The 24,680-nt window shown below is 44.1% G+C and overlaps 1 protein-coding gene across 2 annotated transcripts in view; it reads left to right on the top strand.

Moving 5' to 3' along the window:
* Positions 1-24,680, top strand: part of COP1 (COP1 E3 ubiquitin ligase) — a 204,884-nt gene that overhangs the window by 99,690 nt on the left and 80,514 nt on the right. For both annotated transcript variants that reach the window (XM_090048661.1, XM_090048662.1), the window contains exons 13-15: positions 1,826-1,934; positions 6,670-6,751; positions 19,444-19,560. In XM_090048661.1, coding sequence (XP_089904787.1) covers positions 1,826-1,934; positions 6,670-6,751; positions 19,444-19,560 — 308 coding nt within the window. The remainder of the gene's footprint in view (positions 1-1,825; positions 1,935-6,669; positions 6,752-19,443; positions 19,561-24,680) is intronic.

The following is a 24,680-nucleotide window of genomic DNA, read 5'->3' as shown; positions in this document are numbered from 1 at the left end:
GCAGCTAAGCCTTGAAAAATATCAGATATCAATATATAAAAAGGCGGGCAAAAATGAGTAGATAGTTAAAGGTGTGAATAAAAATGCAGATGTGGGCTAAAGGAGGGAAAGAGAGAGACTATCTTACTCATTCAAAACCTTACTTTTAACATGACTTGTGCAATGGAAGAAAGGAATTGCCAGTTTTAAAGAAATCTTCTAGCATTACATTCATGCCTTTGCAGCAGTAATCGGAGCATTGTTGTAGGCTGACCTTTGGGTCATGCAGACATACTCCTAGCTAGGTGCTAGTGCTGTGGTGAGAGACTTTGTAAAAAAATGGCTATTGTAGAATGACTTAGTTTAACACTTTTTTTAAAGTGTGTTTAAAAGTTCTGTAGTTGTAGGAAGGTGGGACTGGAAGGGACTTGCTGGGTCTACGAGTCCAATCCCTGTTATAGCAGGCAATGGTGATATTAATCCCTTACTTACTTTTTTTAATAAAGAATCTGCATCTTAAAACTCTTGAGTTTCTTGTACCTTACTGCTCCTTCTGGAGGGATGTTCCAGGACCTTAGACAAGACTGCAGTTTTCTTAGTCAAATATTACTTTCAGCTGTTAATGCCAGGTAGGTCATGCAGTCCACACCCCACCGAACTGGATTTGGGACTAGATTCAAGAACAGAAAATATATGGCTTCTGCATCTTCTATTCCTTTAACCACTTTAAGAAGAATAGTGCATTATTTAAATTTTTCCACTAGAGAAGAGGTGTTCATAAATGAATGCTTCATTCTTGAGACAGAAGGATAACAAATTTACTAGAACCAAATATTTGGCAAAATATGTTATTCCTATGTGTTTCCAATCATATTTCAAAGTATTCATTAATCTCTATTTTATGTTGCTGGTTAAAATTTGGCTCAAGATTATCATAATATAAACTAGTCTCCACCACAGGTGTTGGCAGTGTGAAAATGATGTGTCCATTTAGTCCCTGCTACAGGCATCACAATTGATGTTAGCTGGCGCAGATTTATATCCAGTGGATCCAAATTTGGTAAATATGTATTCTCTAAATCCTCTAACCTTTCTGAGATATTTTTGGGTATCAAAATTAAAGCACACTGCTAGGCCCAACATGAGGAAGCTGGCAATACAGTTGCCCTAATTAATGAAAGGGTTTCAGTCTCCACTATTGTCTGTCAAATATGGTCTGTCTGCATTACTACACACTTCAGTAGAAAATATGAATGTCCCTTGCCTTTCTCTGATTCTTACTTAGGGCTATCTCCAAGTTGCTTAAATGCCATTTCTCAAGTGTCAGAGGCAGCACACTGCATAAAGAATACGACGATTAACCTGTTGTTCCATCTGTCAGATCTTAAGGCTCCTTTGTGTTTAGTTTTTTTTTTTTAACATCGGTGTTTCTATTTTACTGCTGTAGGTTACATTAGGAGACTTCTGCTCAGGGGTCATGCTTAAACTTGTGGCAATTAGAAAAACTGAAAGGTTAAAATTTGTTGGTTTTGTGTATGTAAAAACAGAATAGCTTCATATTAATGGCAGCATAAAACAGTAATAGGATGCAAATAATTATCTATCATGCCATGGAAAGATACATTTTTGTAGTCTGCATAGTAAAATTTGCTGTGTTTCTGCTGCTCTCTTGTTTGTTTTTTCCTTTTTCTGAGTATTTTAAGGAAAAGCAAATAATCCAAGATTGTATACTTTGCAAAGACACTAATTGCCTTGTGCTACTAGAGTGATTTTTATGTTGCAAAATATAGTTTAAAGAAAGAAATTGACCTAGGTTAATTATTTCTCTTTCTCTCTCTCTTCAAAGCTGTATCAGCTGGAGTAGCTACCACAAGAATTTGTTAGCCAGCAGTGACTATGAAGGCACCGTTATCCTTTGGGATGGCTTCACAGGACAGAGGTCCAAGGTCTATCAGGTAATGTTCAGTCGTTGTGCAGTACTGCTTTTCTGTTCACAGGGGCTTCAGTTTTAAGTTTGCTTGCATATCAGACTTCTTTCTCAGATGCTTCTAGTAATGCTTTAATGCCTTCTCAGTAGAACAAAGAGAGTTGCTGTGTTTTTACTAGTGCATAAAACTGAGCAGCTGTTCTCCAAGAGTGCCTGTGTCACTTCTTGTCTAATTAGTGATGTACATAGTAGTTTTTAAGCACTGATATTTGAACAGAAAAAAGTTCTAATGTTACTTCATGTAACTAATTTAGAAGAGGTATGATCAGAAATGAGATGTTGAAAGAAGTATAGTGCTGGAATACTTCAGTACCAGCGAACATGCTGCTGTATAGTATGCTTAAAATCGGTAAGCATTTTTAATACACCTAGGGTATATTTGTAGTACTACAAAATATGAGCATCCAGGTGTTCAAGCCATCTATAGTACTATAAACAAGGCCCAAGTGCTACAGAAAAGCACCTGTTTGAAACAGGAATTTCTCTGTAGCTCTAGTCTTTGTCCTTTTAGTTACCTCTAGTGTAGGGGTGGGCAAAATAGGGCCCATGGGCTGGATCTGCCCCATCAGGCCATTCTATCTGGCCTGCAGGGCCCCTATAAAATTTAGAAAATTAATATTTATCTGCCCCAGGCTGCCTGTCAAAGATGACAGGAGCCAGTAGGACCCAGGGGAAGCCATGACAGGACCCTGAACAGCAAGGCCTGCCTGGCCCCCCCCCCCCCCCCAGCTAGAAGTCCCTGCCTAGCAGGGGCTTCTGGCCTGGGACTGTGCAGTTGTTTGTGCCTCCCTGTGCCAGAGTGGGAAATTCAGGTAAGGGGGTGGGGGGGGGCAGGGGAGGACCATGGGCAATCACTCCAGTCCTTGGGGATGGCGAGGACCCTGCGTTCCTGCTGCTCTGCTCTGAGCCCCGCTGGCACTGGCCTCAGGACACTGGTGCGGGCCCTACACTTCTGCCTGGCTGTTGCTGGCTCCCGTGTGCCTGCTCGCTCCCGTTCCCCCTCCCTTTCCCCCCCCAGCCCTGCAGTACAGGTGGGGGCCAGCGCATGCAGCCCCGACACCATGCTCCCCACGCTCGCCCATCTGGGCTGAGCAGCAGTGGCACAAGGCAGACTGGTGCTCAGTGCAGGAGAAAAGCCCCTTCCCCACCCCATGGCCGGAGCTCCCGGAGCCCACATGGGGCTGTCCTGCATCTCCACAGTGTTGCTGCTGCCTCTGGGTTGCCCCCTGGGTCAGTGGAGAGTAGGCACAGGCAGCACGATGCACGGCTCCAAACAGCTGAACCAGGGAGCGGGAGAGGGCTCTTTTCTCCTGCGTTGGACAGCAATTTGTCCCACGCTGCCACTGCTGAGCCTGGGCCCCACGCCAGCTCCAGGCTCACCTGTCTGGGCTGAGCAGGAGCAGCTGGGCAGAAACTGCTGCTTGGTGTGGGGGAAATGGCCCCTCCACCTCACCACTGCCAGGCAGATTTTCCTGCAGCTGCCAGGAGCCTGCGCTGTGTTAGGTTGCAGCTTGGCTCCTTCACTGCTACTTGTGAGCTGCCCTGTCGCTGCTCCACACAGCCACTGCTGCTGTGCTGGGCAGCACAGAGGCAGTGGTGAAGGAGCCGCACCACAGCCTAGTGTAGCATGGCCTCTGGGAGGATGCAGCTAAAGCTGTCCACCAGCGGGGGAGGTGCCGCTTTCCTCTGTGCCAAGCAGTAGTTTCTGCTCAGGAGCACAGGGTCTGGGTCAGCAGGGGCTGTACAAAGCTGGGTTGTGCTGCTCAAGCAGGGAGAGGAGGAACCAGCCAGGCTCTATGGGCCCTGCTGGTGCTGGCCCTAGTACACTGGCGCAAGTCCCATGCTCCCGCCCAGCTGTTGCTGTGCTCCCACTTGCTGCCTCTTCCCCCCACCAGCCACAAGCATTTCCCTACTCTCCTGCTGCTCACCCACCGGTGGCACCAGCACCGCCTGGTTCCTGGCTCCATTGTCATCTGGGACGTGGACCTGGCTCCAGAGCAGCAAGCCAGGGGAGGGATGCGGAAGTGGCAGGAGAAGGACAGGGGTGGCAAATGTGGGGAAGTGGGAGCATGGAGCCTGTGCCAGTGGCCTGGCGCCAGGAGCACTAGGAGTATGGAGCCTTGGCTTGCAGGAGTGCTGGTGGGGACTCTTCCTGCTGCGGAGGGGTGAGCTGTTGGGAAACCCTCCCCCTTCACCCAAGCCACAACCCTCCCCAGCCACCCTCCTTCCACACATGCCCACAGCCCTCACGCTTATCCACCCCCCCCCCCCAATCTGAAACAGACACCCACACCCTCCCCTACATGCCACATACCCACGAATCTATATGCGCCCTCCCACAATATACAAGAATAGGGCTTCGTTTTAAGCTATTGTTTGATCAGCTCTATGTACTCTACACAAATGCATGGAAATCAGGACAAAAATAATTTTTTAAATGAAATTAATGACTGTTGTAATACATTTGATTTTTAAAATACAATTTGGTATTTTTATGGTTCCAAGATGGCAAACCTCCTTGCTGAAAGGAGTATATTTGGCAAAGGTCAGGGGTAAGGGGGCTGGACTTTTGGTCCCAAGATGGTGACCGGGGGCAGGGCACCTGTCAAGGAGTGGAGCTACCCATGCAGCCCTCAATGACTTGCCAAAACTCAGTAAGCAGTCCTCTGCCCAAAATAACTGCCTGCCCGTGATTTAGCACTACATGGATATCTAGGACCTCAAGCATCCCACGGTGCTCCACTCCTTCCCTCTACTGTCAAGGATCCTCAGCTGTTCTCCCAGCTGTGAAGAGTTGTTAGAAACCTGAGGGAACCCTGTCCTCCACCTGTGTTTGGAGCAGCAGAAAGCTGCCACTGCTAGTACAGGAAAAGCCATGGTTCCTGCAGGGCAGGTGGCAGCTGCTCTTCCTGCAGGGGCTGTTGCAGCTCTTTCCACTGCCAGAGCTCATATGGGAATACCAGAAAGAGCTGCAGCCTTCACCATGAGAACACTGAGAACGCTGGGAAGAGCCGTCAGAGAAAATGGGTGTCAGTGATTGGGCTCACTGACAGACTCCCTAGTGGTGTGGGGGACCTGAAGAGCAGCCCGTTATTTCTCCCTAGCTGGAGAGTGTGCTTTTTAAGCAACTTTGTAGTGCTAGAAAAATGTGCTGTTGGTGGTGTATGTACTCCAACACCATGGCTTCAGCACCAAAGTTCTGAATCCCTTAGTATCTCTTCAGATGAGTGACTGTCCACGGCCATAGGAGTAACGTTCAGCCCCTCACCTTGACAATTTAAATAGGAATGCAATGCTTTTCTTAAATTAAACAAAAGCTTTGATTTTATTAATCTAGATTCATAGATTGTAAGGCTGGAAGGGACCTCGGACGATCATCAGGTCCAGCCCCCTGCTCCAAGCAGGGAAGACAACTGGGGGCAAGTAACCCCCGGCAAGGTGACTCTCCAGTGTCCTCTTGAAGATTTCCAGACTAGGTGATCCCACCACCACCGGAGAGGAGTTTATGCCACAGTCTGAATACCCTGACTGAAGAAGTTTTTCCTAATGTTGAGTCTGAAACAGTCTTCCAGCAGTTTGTGGCCATTATTCCTGGTTTTCCCCAAGGGTGCCCTGGTGAACTGTTGTTCACTGAGCCCCTTGATGTACTCACCTGATGTAGGAGTAAGATGCTACCAAGTCCCCATTCAGCCTTCTCTTTTTCAGGCTGAAGAGTCCCAGGTCCCTCAGCCTTTCCTCATAATGGAGCTTTTCCTTATAATACAGATGAATTTATAATATTGTGTGTCATTAACCCTTGCTACCCTGCATAGCTTAGTTGTCAAGAAAGCCTTCTTGGCAAAGCAAACCTTCTTTTACATTGTTTCCTCCATTTTGTTATAACTCTTTCATTGTGAGTATGGAATACTGAAACAGGAGGGAGATTTCAGCTATTACTTACGGTAAAAGAAATGTGTCCCACTTCATTATTTATGCTTCCTTTTGTTTCTTTTGTTCCTTCTTATGTCTTTAGTTACTCTGTCATGCACACAGGCACATGCCTTGAATGTCTTTGATATGCTGTTAAGAATGTGGGCCTTGCTGTTTTTATCAGAACCTTTTCTTTTCAGCCCTTGTGGAGGTATGATATTTCCCATATGGATTTCGAGTGTCATTTAATAGAACGTTGTGTTTTTGTACTTGTGGTGCCAGTGAACCAAATGCGAGGGACAAACGAGAATTTTTGTGATCACTTTCATATTTAATGCTTGAATAAGCTTTTGGGGCTTTTAAAAAGGAGCACACTAAAGTTGCTTTGAAAAGTCCAGTTTATTGGTATTTGAAAGATGCGTGGTTGTTCTATTTGGAGTGAGAAAAAGGTCGCAAAAGCAATAACAAACCAAAATGTACTTTCATATAAGTGCCTTTTGGGATCGCCATTTTCTTTTTCAAGAGAGAAATAACCCTTAATTTAAAAACAAAAAAACCCCCACTTGATGTGTAGCTCGAGTGTTGGCTTCTCTTGGGATGACTTTTAAAACAGCACAAGCATGGGCTTGAGTGGGAGAAAACATTGTTTGAGAGCTACTAAACCTAGTAAGCCTCCTTGTCCAGAAATCCCATGTTAGTTTATACCAAGCTACATATGTTCCTCCTTTCATATTTATTTTAAATTTATGAATTACAGCTTGCTACATTTCAAGTATTTTCTTTTCTCAAAACAGGAGCATGAGAAAAGATGCTGGAGTGTTGACTTTAACTTGATGGACCCAAAACTACTGGCTTCAGGCTCTGATGATGCAAAAGGTACTTATTTTTAATTAGTCCTTGTGTCAAAGGCTCAACTTCTGTATTCCCTGCCTCTGTCCATAAAGGGGTTGCTTCTGCTCAACTGAATATGGCAACTGACCTGCTGATTTGCAAAGATATTACTGAATCCTTTACGACAAGAGGGAGAGGGGTTTTGTCCAAATTTAGGATTTATGGGAATGGTGATAATTTGTTTTATTAACCAGGAAATTCTAATTGGCGTCTTCTAAAATTCTGTGCAATGCAAACTGTACTTTACTAGTACTGAGCGGTTTGAGTTCGTTAAAGCCTGAAGGGATTTTCACAGGATCTACATATGCTTAGCAAGGGGAGTGGCTGCAGATAAAATGGGTTAAGAGCCATAGAAATAGAGAAAATTAGGGTTGGAATGGATCTTACAAGGTCAGCTAGTCCAATCCCCTACTCAAAGCAGGACCATCCCCACATATATCATCCCAGCCAAGGCTTTGTCTAGCTGGGTCTTAAAAATCTCCAAGGATTGAGATTCCACAACCTCTCTGGGTAACCTTTTCCAGTGTTTGACTACCCTCCTAGTGAGAAATTTATTCCTAATATTTAATCTAAACTCCCCTTGCTGCAACTTGAGACCACTGCTCCTGTTCTGTCATCTGCCACCACTGAGAACAGTCTAGCTTCATCCTCTTTGGCACTACACTTCAGGTAGTTCAAAGGCTACTATTAAATCTCCTCTCAGTTTTCCTTTCTCCAGACTAAATAAGCCCAATCCCCTCAGCCTCTCCTCACAAGCAAGGATCTGGGTTTTCTGTTTGGTTTGGAAAAACATGGATTTTTCTCCTTTTATGTAGAAAACTGCAGATTTTCTCTTTCTTTTAAAAGAGAAAATCATGGATTTTCCCCTTTTAAAGGAGAAAAACATGAGAAACTGTTGGCTTCCTGTTGCAGGCTGGCAGAGTTCCTGCCTGCAAGGGGCTGCAAAGAGCGATCGGGCAAGGGGTGCCATGTGCATGCACATGCATGCACGTGGCAGCCAGGGAGTGTGGAGATCAGCTCCTGCAGCTCTCTTCAAGCAAATCTATGGTAGTGAGGTGGGGAGGAACAAGAACAGGCACAGGCATCATGTTGGGTGAGAGGGGAAGGGGCACAGGCCATGCAGCAGGGGGGAACATGACCCTGAAGATATCTGTACCCACAGTGGAGCATGGGGCCACAGCTCAACTGAGCCAGACCAGCTCCAGTCAGGTGCTACCTCTGCATCCCAGCATACAGGACTGGGTGCAGGAGAGGGTGCTGTGCTGCCAAGGCTGCCAAACTAAGTAGCCCCCTGCCTGCCCAGCAGTGGTGGGGACACAGCACTGTTTCTGCACCTCACCGTGGTAGCACAGTGCTTCCTTCTGTGCCAGGTCCCAGCCCACTGGGTTGTGGAGACAGTTTCTACCTGAACTCTCCAAAGACTTTCTGGATTGCCTGTGCACTGCTGTATTGCCCTCCCAGCAGATGTCAGGGTGATTGAAGTCCCCCATGAGAACCATGGCCTATGATCAGGCAACTTCTGCTGTTTTTTAAAAAAAAAAAAAAGCTTCCTCCACTACTTCCTCCTGGTCTAGTAGTCTATAGCATGTGCGCACCATGACATCACCCTTGTTGCTTTCCCTTCTGACTCTAACCCAGAGACTTTCAACAGGCCTATCTCTAGTTTCTTACTGGAGCTCTGCGCAGTCATGCTGCTAGTTTGCATACAGCGCAGCTCCTTCCTCCTCCTCTTCCCTGCCTTTGTCCTTCCTGAACACTTTTTATCCATCCATGACAGTGCTGCAGTCAGGAGAGCTGTCCCACCAAGTCTCTGTTATTCCAGTCATGTCGTAGTTCCATAACTCTGCAAGGATTTCTGGTTCTTCCTGCTTGTTTCCCAGACTCCATGCATTCATGTACAGACACCTGAGGTAAATAGCTGATTGCCCTACTTTCTCAGGAGGAATGAGAAGGCCTCCCCTTTTGTTTCCTCCTGCTTGTGCTTCTTCCAGGTCCAAGGCTTTTTGGTAAATCAAACCAGTATCATTAAGCATGCACATGGAGAAAAAGCTGTGGCCAGCAGAATGTATAGCATGTTTCTCAACCGGAAGAAAACATAGTATTTGCACCAGCCTGTATAACATTAGGGTGGGAGGGGTACATTAGTGTGACAGAAGCACATGATGGAATGGATTGCTCCTTCCCATCTTTTCAAAGTCCTGCTGGGCCCAAGTGCCTTAGGCATTTTGTAGCTCCCAGCATGTATTCCCTTATGACTTGCTTAAAAGTTCTCCACTACAGCACTGTACGGTGGAAAAAAATAAGATGCCTGTAAAAGAGTGAATGGATGGAACTGAAGTATATAACCTTTCTCTTTCCCTAAATATGATTTTATCTGCAGTCACTGTACAAGAGCAGATCAGTTTAATGAACCAGGCATGTCTTTTGAGTTCCTTCTTGCAGCCACTGTGAATCGCTTCTCCCAAGTGGACAAACACTGATTTGGACAGAGCTGTTCATGATTTGCTTTGAAATGACGAATTAATTTTTCATAAAACATTCAACCTTACAACTCTCTACCCTTAAAATGCTTTTAAATTCTGTTAAACGGGAAAGTCATACTAGTGTTCCTTAAATGTGTTTGACATTCTCAGGGTAATTGGTAATTTAACTTGCAAAATACAGCTTTTATGATAATCTTATATTAAAGAGGTCTTTAAATGGTTTTTAATAGATTTTTTTCTCCCCTTCTTTTTGGTGGAAGTCAATACTGTTTTCTTTACAATTAAATGCAGCAAAAGAAACTCTCCCCATATAAATTATCAACCTTTTTATCACTTTGCTCCCCAATTACGATGTGCATTTAAAAAGGAGCTTATCTTCCAAGTAGACATGCATTTATTAGCATGTTAAAAAGTTGTTCACTTACAGTTGACTTCACAAAACTGGACCTTCCATCCCAGCAGAGGACACTTCTTTTTTTCCTTCTGAAAAAGTTTCAAAAAGTGTGTTTACATATACAAATTATGCACAAAATAGTTCAGTACTTCTGTACACATCTTGAATTTCAGTTAAAAAGCATTCAGTCCCTGAGCAGTATTTTCACTTGGTGTTGTTTAAATTTGTAACAAGGATGTTAGAGACAAAGGCTGGAACTGGAAACCTATATGAAAGTGAAACAAAAATGTGTCAAGTAAATGATATGGCAGCATAACTCAGTTTACCAGGTATCTACCTGCCAAAAGTCTCAACTCATTAGCCAAAGCATATGAAGATCTGGTCAGGGCTAATACATAATGGGACACTCAGCATTCCTATTCCCTTCTTTGTCACTACTACTATTAAAGGGTTGTTTTTTATTGTCCCTGTCTGAACAGTGGCAACTCTTCTTCTAGTCCTTTTCTGGCTTAGTGAGAGAATTTGGGTAAGAAATACTGTTTTCTTTTCTATTTCCTTTTCTTATTGCTGGGCAAGAGTGGCAACTTTAAGAATTCTTCTCCACCTTCCCTTGAAGAGATGCACCTATGTATATCTATCTCTTACCTTGCATGATGAGTGTTAATGCCTAAATTTGGGCCTGTATAAAGGCAGTATAGCCCTCTTTTCCAGTTGTACATACATTGAGGAAAGTAATTTTGTAAGCAGTAGTCTGCACGCTTCCCTGTCACTGACCAGAAAAACAAAAGGAAAGTTGATCAGTTGATTCCTGCAAGAGAAAAGATCAATTCTGCCAAAATTACAGACAATATCTCTGTCTTGTATACTATGCCAGCCTCTTCCAACATCAGAGATGGTTTATTATTGGATATTCTGTGTATTTTGTCTTTAGAGGCAAAAAATTGGAGCAGAAAAGAATTCTTGCTCTCCAGTTGTCCATCTTATTTAAAAACCAATTTTTGTGTTTAGTTATCAGTTTTCTTAGACTGTGCTACTCTGTAGGTATCTGAAAGTTATCTATAGATGTACCCAAAAGTTAATGATAACTTGGTAATTGTGAATAAAGTTAGAATGTTGTTTTATGTTACTGGAATCCTGCAAAGCTACAAAGTCTTAGTCTTTCCTGGAGGGGTGTTTTTATATAGTAGAAGTCTACATTTTTAATTAAAAGGAACAAGGACTTACTGTTGCATCCTTCAGAGCGGGTTTCTCAGTGATTTATATAACTATTTGCAAGACAGCAGTTGAATGTTGGGAATCAAAAGGTCTGTCATCTGTGATTCTGGGACAGGAATGTAAGCTAAGAGTTGGAATAATGTTAGGAGAGAAGATAGCTAAACCTGTCTATTTGTCATATGACTTTTAGAGGCCCAATGACCTAGCTGAGTGAATAAGGCTTGGATTTGCCATAATGAGAGACCTGGCTTCTGTTCCCAGTTCTCAAGTGGTCTTTTATAACCTCTTGGTTAACTTTATTTGTAAAATGGAGGAATAATTCTTGACTATTTCCTGGGGCATGGAATTGCTCAGTGAATGTGCAAAAATATAAACTGTAGTTTAGAGGTGAGACCAAACATTCATTCTCCCAAAGTTTGTTCCTTCCCCTAGCCTCTAAAGCAGGGTGCTCCACCTGCAGCCCAAGGGCCAAATCTGCCCCACAGAACCATGGCATCCAGGCTGTCCCACGAATCTGAAAACTTGGCTGTTGGGGGAGTGATGGTAGCTCATTGCTGCTCCCCTGATGCCAAATTTCCGGATCTGTGGGGAGCCCCACTGTTTGGATAATGTGACTCTACACAGTAGATTGGGTGTGTGGGGCTCCTTGGGGGCAGGTAGAGGTGACACAGGACTTGATCCTGCTGCAGACCAGCTGTGTACCACTCTGAGCCCACAGGGCCAAAAGGTTGAGCACCACTGCTGCAAGTGGCTGGGGAAAATGGCAGCATTCCACACACAAGACTTGGTGGTACAGCTAGAATAGGTATAGGCACTAGGGCTGCGCAAAATTTCGATGGACTTTTCAAAGGTGTTTTAACGTGTTTTGAGCTCGGAAGACCAAAACCAAAACAAAATTCAAGGCTTCCAGTGCATTTTCGCAACGTTTTGGAAATTTCAAAGAGTTTTGAGTTTCAAAGCCAGGCTTACAGGGAAATAACAACTAAGGAGAGTGAGGGGGAAGAGGAGGGAAGGACTGCTCTGATATTGGTATGTGTATCTGGCTAGTGACTCTCATCCTTTCCTGAGGTCCTTTCCAATCCCAGTGCTCTGGGGGAGGGACAGAGAAGGAGCTTAAACACATTGTTTGAAATGAGCTTTGTCAGCTGTGCCTTTGTCAGCTTACTGAGCTGTCCTCCAGGAGCGTCAGGAAGGCTCTCACTTCCTACTTGCTAGTCTGTTCCTAGGAAGTGGGATCCAGTCCTTTCCGAATTACCCTAATGCCCTTTCTTAATTCATTCATTTCAGTTTATTCCTCCCCCAAAGTCATCTTTTTGTTTTTGTTATTCTCTGTCATTCTTTCTTCACACAAAAGAAATCTGTGTTTTCCCTGACACTGCATTGACGGTGCAGGAAAGCACAACATCTGTTACAGAATGCAAGTTTTTCTCTGAACAGTTTGAGGCACAGTTTCCCAGAAACCACTGCACCCATCTCCTTGAAACTTGAGAGGCTTCATGGGGCTACCATCCCTTCTGTTTTCATCTGAATCAGGCAATAAATGACAAAGTTATAGGCATTTTCGTGATTCCCCATTATATAACCTATGGGTGAAATGCTGAAACATGTCGAAGCAGCAAAACAGTTTTGGTGAAACGAAAGGGACTAGCTCTTCAAAACAGTGAAACAAAACACTGTCCCTTTGAAATGGTGAATCTGAAATCAAAACGAAACATTGCTGTTTTGCACAGCTCTAATAGGTACCACATTTCACTTGAAATGCTCAGTGATCCACAAAATCCAATAGAGCTTTGGGCAGCAGTGGGATGTTTCATTTTCATTGTCTCAGGAGTTAGACATATATGACTGAAATTCATTTTTAATGCAGCAGTTCTCAGATAAGGTGCCATGGCACCCTGGAGTACCTTCTGAACCTTTCAAGGGTGTCACAGGGTGCAACACAATGTTGACACTTAAATGTGCAAACACAGAATTAACCCAGAGATTCCAAATAGGAATTCATAGTGTTAAAAACATTCTGATTTGTTTCAGTCTTTCTGAATTCTTTTACAACAGAAGGATTGCTCGGTTTTTTTATGTAATCAGAAAAGTGAAAACTAAGAGCTGGTATTTCCCAAGAGGCATCTTAAGTCTAAAAAGGCTGAGAACCACTTTTGTAAGGTTTTTGAGTGCATGAACTAGTGAAAGTATTATTCACTCGCTTATGATATGCACCTTTCCTTCCAAAATCAGTCCTCTGAAATTGGGGTGCATATCTTGAGTGAGAAGGCTGATTTTGCTCTAATAGACGCAGGGAGCATAGAAGAAAGCAGGCACGGACTTATAGCTGCCATGATAGCTGCTGCTGTTCTGTGTCTTTGAAAACAGAAAGGGGGAGGGGAGTGAGAGTCTAGTGTATAACCCTCTCACAGCCTGAGCACTTCAAGCTGGCTCTGAGCAAGTGAGCTGCTGCATGTAGTCTGTAGTATCTTGATGAGGCTGTCTCCTGGAAAGCCACACTTCTTGGACACATCTCTTTCTAGGAGGACTGACTTGTATCAACCAGTCAGCCATGACCCTAGTAAGATATCTTTTGTTTATGTCTTCCAAAAACAAAAACATAAGAATATAAGGATCTCCATTTACTGACTGTATGTCCACCTTGCCCAGTATCCTCTGTCACACAGTGGCAGAGAGTAGATGAAAAGGAGAGTGAACTGGTTATAACCAAAGTATTTTTTCCCACTGTTCCTCTCTTACTTTCCGTGTCCCTCATTTAAAGTCTAGGAGGTTCTAATCAAGAGGCTGTAGCCCTAGCTTCCATGCTCAATAGGTACTGATGTCTGTTTCCTCTAAGAATTTATCCAACCCCCATCTTGAATCTAGCTAAAGGTGCATATTTTATTTAGAGGTGTGCGGTGTGCTAGAGAATATGGTAACTGTGTCACCACTTGCATTTAAAAATGAAAAAGTAAGCACCAGTCCTGTAAATAATTGCATGTAGGATCAGAGTCAGCACACTCTGGCCATGTGTTTAGGACATTGGCTTAGGAACCAGAAGATCAGTGTTCTCTTCCAGGCTTTTTAAGGATTTCCCTTTTCACCTTGATCTAAGGCTTAATTTTCAAAAGTGCTGAGGCTCTTGCAGGTCTCACTGACTTTTACTGGACTTGTAAGTGCTCACTGTTGTGAAAAAATAGGCTAAATCTTCCCATTGCCTCACTTTCCTTCCCTATAAAAAGGGGACAATTCCCCTGCTTCACACACAGGTTTTATTGTGAATTAATTCATTCATGTTTGAGGGATAATTGGATGCAATTAGGTACAGGAAACCCTCACTATTTGCAGGTTCAGCATTCACAGTTTCAAATGTTCACTACTGCTGAACCCGCTTCTTAAATACACTTAAAGGAGTCCTTGGGAACTCCATGCTTGCCACTGCCATGCTCCGACTGCTGCAGCCATGCCCCCCCCCCCCCCCCCCCCCCCAGCGCTGGGGGCGCTGAGTTCATCAACGCCATGCCTTATTCGTGTATTTTGCCATTCACAGGGGATACGAGAACGTATCCCTCGCGAATGGCAAGGGTTGCCTGTATTTACTAAAACATAATAAAAGTGGATGGGGGCAGATCCAGAGGAGGTGCAGTGACATGGCTACATCCCCCTCCCTCTTTTTGAATGGGACTGCGCTGGGGGAACCTCTGGGGACTTAAAGTCCCCAAAGCAGGTAAGAACCTCACCCTTCTTCATGCTCAAAGGCAGGTTCCCATCCCTCCCCTGCCTGTGGCTGCTGCTTTTCCCTTCTGTCCTGGGGTAGAGGGCAACAGCAGGAGCAGTGATGGGCTGGGAGCGAGTTGCGACTCCCCAGGCCTGTTTCCTGGAGACTGGGCAGGGGGAGGGAACCCGCCTGCTGCCGCTGCTGTCACAGCCCAGTCCCCAGGCAGCCTGGCTGGAGTGAGCAGGAGCAGCTTTGAAGCTTTGCTGGCCCCCAGGACAGTAGGGAAAGCAGCAGCCAGAGGCAGGGAAGGGGAGAAGAGGGGACCTGCCTTTGAGCATAGAGGGGCAGCAGGGAGCATTCTGACCTGCTTTGGGGACTTTAAAAAAGTCACCAGAGGCTCCCAGTCTGTCCACATCAGTGAATTGCAGGGGAGGAGACTGGGACCAGGGGTGCAGCCACCTCTGAAGCACAGGTGGCTGTACCCATAACCACCTTTGCCAAATCTTGTATCTGCCTCTGAATACTGATAGGGCAGGGGTTTTCAACCTTTTTTAACAAGTGTACCCTTTCTGTCTCAGAGTTTCAACTTATGTACCCATTTATATTTTTTTCTTGTTTTTAAGGGGGCAGATTGAGGCTCCTACAGTAAGGGAGGGAGTGGGGCTGAGGCAGGCAGAGCACAAAACTGAGCTGTGAGCAGCTCGTCCAGGAGGCATGGGGAGTGAGCAGGGCACGGATCTTGCCACTGCATGCACCCCAGGAGGCATTAGGGGGGTGGGGGGGCATGTAGCCCTAGATCTGTGCATGGGAAGGAGTGAGCTGCTGCTGAGGGCTGGGACTGGGGCTGTGCCGAGCTCGTCCCAGATGGGGCTGATTGTGCTCAGGGTGAGTGGCGCTGAGAGGGAGCTACAGGAGGGGCTGCAACCACTCCAGAATTTGCCATTCTCCACCCACCCCCCCGCCAACCTGCCCTTCCCAGTGCCACTGCCACCCACCCTGAGCCCAGTCTGGTCCAACACTATATAAAACTAGGCTGCTATAGACTATGAACACTTTTGAAATATATAAAGTGGTAAGGCACTGTTTGTTCTGCAAATGGATGTTTTTCAGTTACTGCAGTGAAAACCTTCACTCCTTTACCTAGTGTTTGTGCAATACTGACCTGCAGTAGACTAATTTATAAATGAATGCTTTTGAACTAAAGCTCCAGTCAATTAAAACAAACTTGACAAGATTCAATCATTTTGAACTGGGAGCGCTGCTTCCCAGGCATCACTTTGTTAGATGAGGTGTGGACACTTGGTCTCATGGAGAGATGCATCTGTCAGGAGCAGAATAATCGGGGGACATATGTTTTGGGAACAATTGATCTCATACTATAGTTTGACTCATCAACACAATTCAAAGCGTTTATCAGGACATTTGTACCTTGTATAATTCCCATGGAAATCTCAACAAAACCACTAAAATGCATAGCAACTGAAACTAAATTCATAGAGCAAGGATTTATCAATCTGTTTTATCAAAATTGTTTTTCCAACTGTGTGCCCCAGTTTAAATTGGAGAAGCAGTAGGTGGAAACCATCAAAATCTGATAACAACTGACCTTGGTCCTAATGAGATTTAATGTACTCTGCAGGTACATTACAGAAGTGGCAGAAGTGGCCATGGAATCTAAGCCTTACCCACCAACCATAACATCTTATGGTATTTTTTAACACAAATATTAAATATACATCAAATGAGATCATTAAGCGTATTCTACTCTTGAGATCTCAAGGTTTGAATGAAGTTGTTTAAAGGTGAAAGATGGAAAACTGAGCCCCTCATAAATTACAAAATATCTGTTCATTTTTAAGACATGCTGCCAAAAAGAGAATTACCCATATTGGATACTGTCTTGAATTTTTGTAGTATAATTAGAAGACTGTGTAATGAGCATTTCAGACGAGTGTCTATATGGAGTAAAGATTTGTTAAGACACTAGTAGGAGCTGTGAGCTTGTTTGACTCCCACGAGTACCAATGAACATTTCAATTTAAGTAATATTATCTGCTGGCATTGCCTGTTCTTTAACTAGAGATAAGAGAATCACTTGCTTCCTTTGCCATCAAATCAATAATGTTAATGTCCTCTGTTGCCACTGCAACATAGACTATGCTTCTCTTGGCACCTGTTCTTTGAAGCAAGCTGCTAAGCATTTTTTTTTTTGCTTGCAAAGTTCTCATTAATGGCTGGAAACTACTATATCTACTTGATTCCAAGACAAAGTGCTCCCCCCCACCCCCATTCAACATGGGGAAGGGGGAGGCAAGCTCCTTGTTTTGGATTTAAGTATGGGGGTGGGGATGGACAGAGGGCAGGTAGCCGCTGCAGCTCCAACCCCAGCTCTTACTGGGCCTCTGGCCTTAACCTTCGTCTGCTCCTCCCTCCCCCCTCCTGGCACCTGCAACCCTTGCCACGTGGCCAGGACGGAGCTGGAGCTATCATGTGTCCTGTGCCCCTGGGCCAGAATGGGGATGGAGCCATGCCTGATGGTATCTGTTGTGGGGGTTAGGAGGCATAGGCTACAGGAAGTATAGGTGGGCAGGGCAGAGGCTATCGGGGAGAAGTGGAAGGACTGGTGGCAGGGTACAGGCAGCACCATGGGGGGCAGGTGGCAGGGAGTCGAGTGGTGGGGGTGTAAGGAGTTGGGGTCAGGCTGCCTGCCCCAGCCCTCGCTGCCTGCCCCCCATACCACTGCCTTCCCTATTGTAGCAGTGGGGTAGGAGCAGGTGCATTTAAGACAATTTGCCAATAATTAGATTCTATGCATAGAAAGTTATAATAATTCCTGTTAAAATCTCCTTCTATAGAATCTAATTATTGTGGGGGGGGAGGGCGGGGTGTCATCTTCAAATTTAAAGTCATCTTGGGCCACTAACAGACGTTAAAGAATGGGGTGGGATCTGATGTGCAGTCCCAATAATTATGCTTCCTGACATGCCACACATCAAGCATCGGATCCAATCTTGTCATATTGCCAGTGTAAGTGAGCCTGGGATCATAATCCCAGTCTCTCCCTGCACCACCAACCTTTGCCGCTGGGTGTGGGAGCTCTGCCATCTGTAGGGATTCCCAGATGGGGGAGCTCACTGTGCTCCCCGATCACCTGACCAGTGCTCCAAGCCTCTGGAGCACATACTTTGTATAATAACTTTGTTGCTTATTCCTGGTTTTGTCATGCCATTATTGAATGAACATGTGACAAGTTCTTCACTTAAGATGTGATGTAGTAGTTAATTGTGTCTTAAGTGTAACATATCAGAGGCCTTGGTTTCAGTAAATATAGTAACTTTTTTCATCTAGGTTTACCTAAAACATGTATTCAAATTTAGTACACATTAATGTCAGTGTTTGAGATGGATGTATTTGATTCTTTATAATGATTTCAGACATCTGAAAGATATTGATACAATGCTGTTTTTAAAGGATGCATCAACATGTGCTCCAAGTAGTGCTGTCTTTCTCATACCTTTGAAGCAGTTCCCCCCGGGTTTGGAAATTATTAGTGCAGGCCAAGAGCAGCACATTTTTTGTTTTAGTAGTTCACAAAAAGAAAGTAAGGGGGGCTATTTTGTGGCTCTTTCCTGTGGAGAGTTGTGTTCAGATTTACAGTCATAGAAAAGTGGGGCTGGAAGGGACCTCCAGGGGTCATCTAGTCCATCCCCCTTCCTGAGGTAGGATCATCCCTAGCCAAAACATCCTATGCAAATCCAAATCTAGACTCTTCATAAAGCTACCATCAAGCCTTGCATAACACAAGACATCCTAGCCTGCCGCATGTAAAGCAGGGGAACTATAGTAGCCAATGTCCTGCCCTGTCCTATTAAAAGGTTGTTAATATACACTCAAGAGATTCCAGGTAGAAGTCCATGCCCCGAGCTACAGAAGAAGGCAAAAACCCACACGGCCCATACCAATCTGACCTTAGTGTTAAATTGCTTTCTGACCCCAAATACAGTGATCTGTCACCCTGAGCAGAGGGGCAAGACCCTCTAGCTAGGAACCTCCAGCTTTAAGTCCAAGTAGGAGCATTGGCACAGCCCAGTCTAAAGCTCCAGCCTTACCTGCAGCCAACACCCAAAACCTACCAGCAAAGCCCAGAAGCATCCACCATCCTCCAGCATGTTCATGGTTCTTCCCAGTTTTGTCATCTGCAGACTTTCTCAAGAAGCTTTCTATGCCAACATCCAAATAATTAATAAACATATTGAACAGCACTGAGCCCAAGGTGTATCTCTGTAAGACTCCATTTGCTTAGATCCCTTTGCAACTCCACTCCACTTAGTGGATTCTTGGATGGGCTTCTCAGAAGTTCATGAAAACATTAGAGGGACAGGGAGGAAAAGTTAATATAGACAAGGCTCCATAAATATTTCTGGTATCTTTCTGGGAGCTGGAGTAGGGATTGATGTATTTCTTCTCTGATTTTCCTATCTCATTCCCTACTTCATCGCTAAATTTGTTGCTTTCCTGTGCACAGAATCTTCCTGGCAGAGACACCAGAGTACCCCTTCCACACGCATCTAAGGAAGCAGTCTTTCCATCCAGTGCATGCATCTAGTCATTTGAATGAGTTGTAGACTCTACAAGAACAGAGACTTGAATCAACCAGTACATTCAGTGTTATGTGTATAGAAGTTGTAAATTACTATTCTACCTGAGAATGTGCTGGCAAGCGCCCTTTTTATGGTCATTAGGTTGCTCATTTCAGCAGTGGTAATACTTATGAAAATCCCAGTAGTCTGTTGGAACCTGTTATATATGTGATTACCACCTGCTTTTAGAATAGTTTTCAGTCTCACTTAATCTGTTTTTTGTCTCCTTTTATTTTCTGTTTCTTTAGTGAAGCTGTGGTCTACCAACCTGGACAATTCAGTAGCGAGTATTGAGGCCAAGGCCAATGTGTGTTGTGTCAAGTTCAGTCCCTCTTCTAGGTACCACCTGGCTTTTGGCTGTGCAGGTAGGTAACACGTACATAGCATGGGGAAATAAAACGGACAAGGATCCCTCCTGAATTTCTTACTATACCTGTTTTTGGCTTAGCAAGGCAGTTCTTCTTAATGGTTTCCCATCTATTCAGATGTTCTGATTCCCTGGCTGGTTTTGCTTAGATTGTGACTCTTAAGAATAAAGAAACTTAATGCTGACGTGTTGCAAAAAGCGGATTGAAATTGGAGTGTGTAAAATATCAACTTGCTTGACAAAGGTGTTTCACTAAAGTTTAGTAAATAGCACGCAAACATAGAATTGAATTTACAGTACCCACTAGCAATATTTGTAAGTAAAGAACTATTTATGAAAAACTGATGGAAAAATGTGCAAGAATCAACTCTGACAAAGGTGTAAAAAACCTCAATTACCAGCCTTATTTTTCTGTCAGATAAATCAGATAATCAGGATTGCCATCCATTTAGAATGTACTGGGGTAAGAAAAGCTAAACTTGTAAAGCAGAGATGGAAATTAGGCCAAAATCTAGGAAGAATGTTAGAACTTCAAGACATATGGCATAAAAACAGTTTTAAAAATTCATTAAAAGTATCTAGCTCTGTAGCATTTATTATCAGTAGATCTCAAATCACTTTACAAAGGATTCAAGGTACAAAGGTCAGTATCATTAGCCCCATTTCACAGATGGGGAAACCGAGGCATGGAATTATTAATTGTTAAAGTATTTGTCCAAGGTGACCCACTAAGTTGGGGCAGGACCAGGATGTAAACCCAGCTCTGTTAAGTAACTAGTTCAGTGTTTTATCCACAGGGCCCACACTGTTTCCCAAAATGAACCTTATCACATGCACCTCCTGAAAGTCATCTTGGATTAAGAGGCAATACTGTATCCACACTTTGAGAGAATAGAAAAATTAGGTTAAAATGGTGTGATTCAAAATGACACCAATAGTGAGGAGAGATTGGGGAAGAGGAGGAGAAATTGAGAACCATGAATTTACAGCTGCTTGACGGATGAGGAAACTGAGCCTCTAAACTGAAATTCCAGAATGGATATTTCATCGCTTAATGATTACTAAAAGAATCACGTGGAAGTATTAAAATAATAGCAGTAACTTGCCCATAAAAGATTCTCTAATGGATCTTGCAGTCACAATAATTTGCAGACTATAAATGATAGAATGGAAGGGTTTTAATAAGATTTGGAACCCACTTTGGAACTTCATAGGAATTCAGGACAACACAGCACGTTTGTTTTACTATATTAAGTAAAAAGTACTTTGTGTACACTGTTTATTATTCTGTGGAGGAGGCAAAGGGGGAGAGTAATTTTTTCCTATTTCTCTTTCATGTACCAATTTCAAATAATCGTATATGCTTACAAAATTCATTTATTTTTAGGAAGAAGGAAATATGACTTATAAAATATAATAGCTGGAGTCACTTAGGCTATCAGATGAATACAGGAATAATACATAGAGCTTCCTTTAGAGACAGCAGTATTTTAACTGAATCCCCTTTCAAATAGCAGACAAGATGCAATCAAATTTGGCCATCCCAGTCATTGCCCTATAGGAACCAACACTATCTATACTGTCAACTAATAGATTGACAACTAAAGTAACAGGCTACTGTATAAAATGTGGAGTCTCTGTTTTTCTTCTCTGTTGGATTAATTAATGTTCCAGGTGTTGGTCATTAGGGTTGTGTGAAATTTCACCAACTGTTTCAATTCAACACTGTTTTGACTCATTTTGGACTTGAAACAGCAACATCAAATCGAAACAAAGGGCTTTGAAACAGCCTCCAAACGAAACAATGCTAGTCAAAACATTTTGAAGCAGCCAGGTGGTAGGAGACAGGGGAGAACCAGGACTGCAGTCTCAGTGGCTCTGCAGCCCCATGTGGCTCAGTCAGGACCACAGCCCTGGCTCTCCCCGCCTTCCGTGGCCAGGCTGCGGGAAGCCGATTGCAGCGCAGGAGAAGGGAACTGAGCCTGAGATCAGTTCCCCTCCCTAGCACTGTGATCATTTGGGCTAGGGAAGGCAATTCAGCCCAGCTGGGCTGAGTTCCCTCCCCAGCACTAGATGGAACTGGGGAAAGGAACTGAGCCCAGTTGGGCTGAGTTCCCCTCCCCAGCGCTAGGATTGGGCTGGGGAAAGGAACTCAGCTCAGCTGGGCTGAGTTGCCTTCCTCAGCCCGATCCTAGTGCTGGGGAGGTGAACTGAGCGATCGGATTCAGTTCCTTTTATCCAGGTCCCCAGTCCCAGGTGGCAGCACCCGGCTTCCCTACCTCACCTGGCAGGCAGATCAGGGGCCTGCAGCCCTGGGAGGACTGGCACAGCCCCTGCAGCCCTCCCAGGGTTGCGGGCCACCATCTGCCTGGCGGATGAGAGAGGCTGTTTCAAGCTTCCCCATTATAGCGTGTGGGCGAAACATTGAAACAGCATCATAGTTTTGATGAAACGGAACAGCAGTTTCAAATCAAAATGAGATTTGAAATGAAACACTGTCATTAGGGCTGTGCAAAGGTTCAGTTACTGATTCAATTTGGAAGAGATTTGGCTCGATTTGGTGGTTGAATCTCTGAATCCGAATCGAATCAGGAGACCCTTTAACCTCTCTGAATCAAATCAGAACCCTCCGAATTAGGTTGATTTGATGATTTGGACATAGACGCACCTTTTTAAATGTTTTTGCCTACATGCCTCAAGGTACCAGGCGGCTTGTCAACGCTGAGTTGGTGGGGCAGATGGAGCGTCCCAGGAGTGCAGGGGCAGTCCCCAGTGTGCTTGGCAACCAACCTGGAAGTGGACCAAAAGCACTCCCAGTCCTCTGCCGGGGAGTGCACAGGGGGCCACCCCCATTACCCCATCCAGCTTGGCGACTGGTGCCTCCTGGGGAGTACCTGGGGTCTCCCTGTGGCCGATCGTCGAGCCAGGGGGGCGTGTGAGAAGCTCCACGCTCAGCAATGGACCGGAGGTACTTCTGGTCCGCTTATGGGTTTGCAGCTAAGTGCGCAGAGGGCCCCCCAAACTCCTATGGGACACTCCATCTGCCTCACCATCACAGCATTCATGAGCCACTCCTGGTACCTCAAGGTATGAAGAAAACACATTTAAAGCTGTGTCTGTGGCTGAATTGCTGATTCTCCAAATTGGCATCAAATCTTCAGATTCGTATTCGGCCGAATTGAATCGGGACAGTGATCTGAATCAATTAATCGAATCACCGTCCTCAATTCAAGCCAAATCCAAATTGAATACGGCCTGTTTCGCACACCCACGTTAGTCATTGGCTTAATTTGTAATAAAACAGTGAATATTTCATAGTATTTCACCTGGTGTAGAATTTTGTACAGCACTCAGGCAGTAATTCTGCTTCAGCAACTATGTTCCATCATTTGTCCTTTGCTGCTACTTGACTTGCTCCTTTGTTTACACAAGGAAAGAAAAATAATTCCATACCCTAAAAGATTGAATGCTGTGCCTGCTTGCAACAGCTGGTTATCCAGATGTTAGTGCACCTCCATTTACGAAGTTCATATATCCAGATTATGAAATTAGGACAGCAGCTTTTGAACTTCGACCTCCACATCCAAAACTCCAATATATTTCAGATTATGACCTTTGATTTTAATCAGTGTAGTTAAAAGAAATTTTCTACTGGTATTTTATTAATCTTTTTTAAAAATTAGTTTACCTGCTGCTAGGAGTATTCATACCACATTCCACATTTTGTGTCTTGGAATTAGAATATTTGTAAAAGAAGAGTAATGGTTAGTATAGCAAAAAAGCATTACAGTTAACTTGGGAGATGCACATGGGCAAAGCAGATTATAAAACAAGTGCATATTTTCCTTTGTATATAGAGGAGGTTGTAGGTTGATATCTCCATTGGGAGAGAGTGAACATAATTTGGATCCCTTGTTTGAAAAGAACAGTCTTGCCTGTGTTTCTTGTATTTTTTTTTTTTTTTAAGCACTGATATTTTTTAAGCTAATATATTCCTGAATCTTGCAGATTCTTTTTGCGTAACACGTACCTGAAATACAGCCTTTCCTCTTTCCATTCACACAGCTAGGGTCTCACCATATTACACATTGATTAATGGAACATCCTTGTCTGTAGCCTTGACAAATGCAATCTTGCCTATTCATTTCTATTCAGAATGATGCCAACTAAAGACCATTTTCTTAGCCTGTCACTTGAACTAGGTCAGCTATTTCTGCATCTCTCCACCCATTCCCCCTTCAGTATTGCAGCAAATGTAAGATGCTTGTCTTTACTTTCAAGGTACTTTACAACTTATTCCCACCATACTTATCATCTCTTGCTTGTTATGGAAATATCAGCTGCTGCCTCCATTGCCCACTTCTTCAGTGTTAAAAAACCCTCCAAAAAACTATGTGCTTTCCCCAGTGCAACTCCTTATGGTTGGGAAGGACTCCTTTTAAACATTCAAAAGCTATTTCATTGTCCTCTTAACTCCTTCCTTAAAATTCTTTCTGGTTGTGATGACCACAAAACAAAAGGACTGCAATTAGATCCCTGGTGGGCTGAGACTACTGCCTCTTATGGTGACCAGTATTGTTTAATTTCATTGCACCCTGCTATGTTTCTGTCCACTTGTTGCCTCTTTCTTATATTTGCATTGTAAGCTCGTTGGGACGGAGACCATGTTTTTGTTCATGTTTGTACATCAGTTGTACAGTGGGGTCCTGGTCCTTAACCAGGGTTCCTAAATGCTATGGTAATAAAAATAACTTTACACCACTGCTGTGTACTTGCAGCTCCAATTCTCCTTTGCAAAGTTTGGAGCAAGGGTGCTTAACAAAGGAGATGTACACTTAAGCTGTGTGCTGTCTCTGTGACCAGATTAAAAGAATGAAGTATTGAAGTGATTGATTTTGAACAAGGGCCAGGCAGCAAACTTTCTGGCATGGTCACTGTAAACCAAGGTTCTCTGCTTTAACAGCTTTGGCTGTTATTTTCTTACTGATAAACCGTGCTGACTCTGCTCATCTGCCCATTGTAGTTCATAGTGTACAATTCCTTTTGGCGTAGAACATCCATCTCTCCTTTGTATCGAGCTCCTTTCTGGCTCTGCCATTTAATTGGTGGCAAAAGGAG

Source organism: Crocodylus siamensis, chromosome 5 (assembly GCF_052110815.1).
Source record: "Crocodylus siamensis isolate JL-2025a chromosome 5, ASM5211081v1, whole genome shotgun sequence".
NCBI classification, from domain to species: domain Eukaryota; kingdom Metazoa; phylum Chordata; order Crocodylia; family Crocodylidae; genus Crocodylus; species Crocodylus siamensis.
This window is presented reverse-complemented; position numbering and strand designations above follow the sequence as displayed.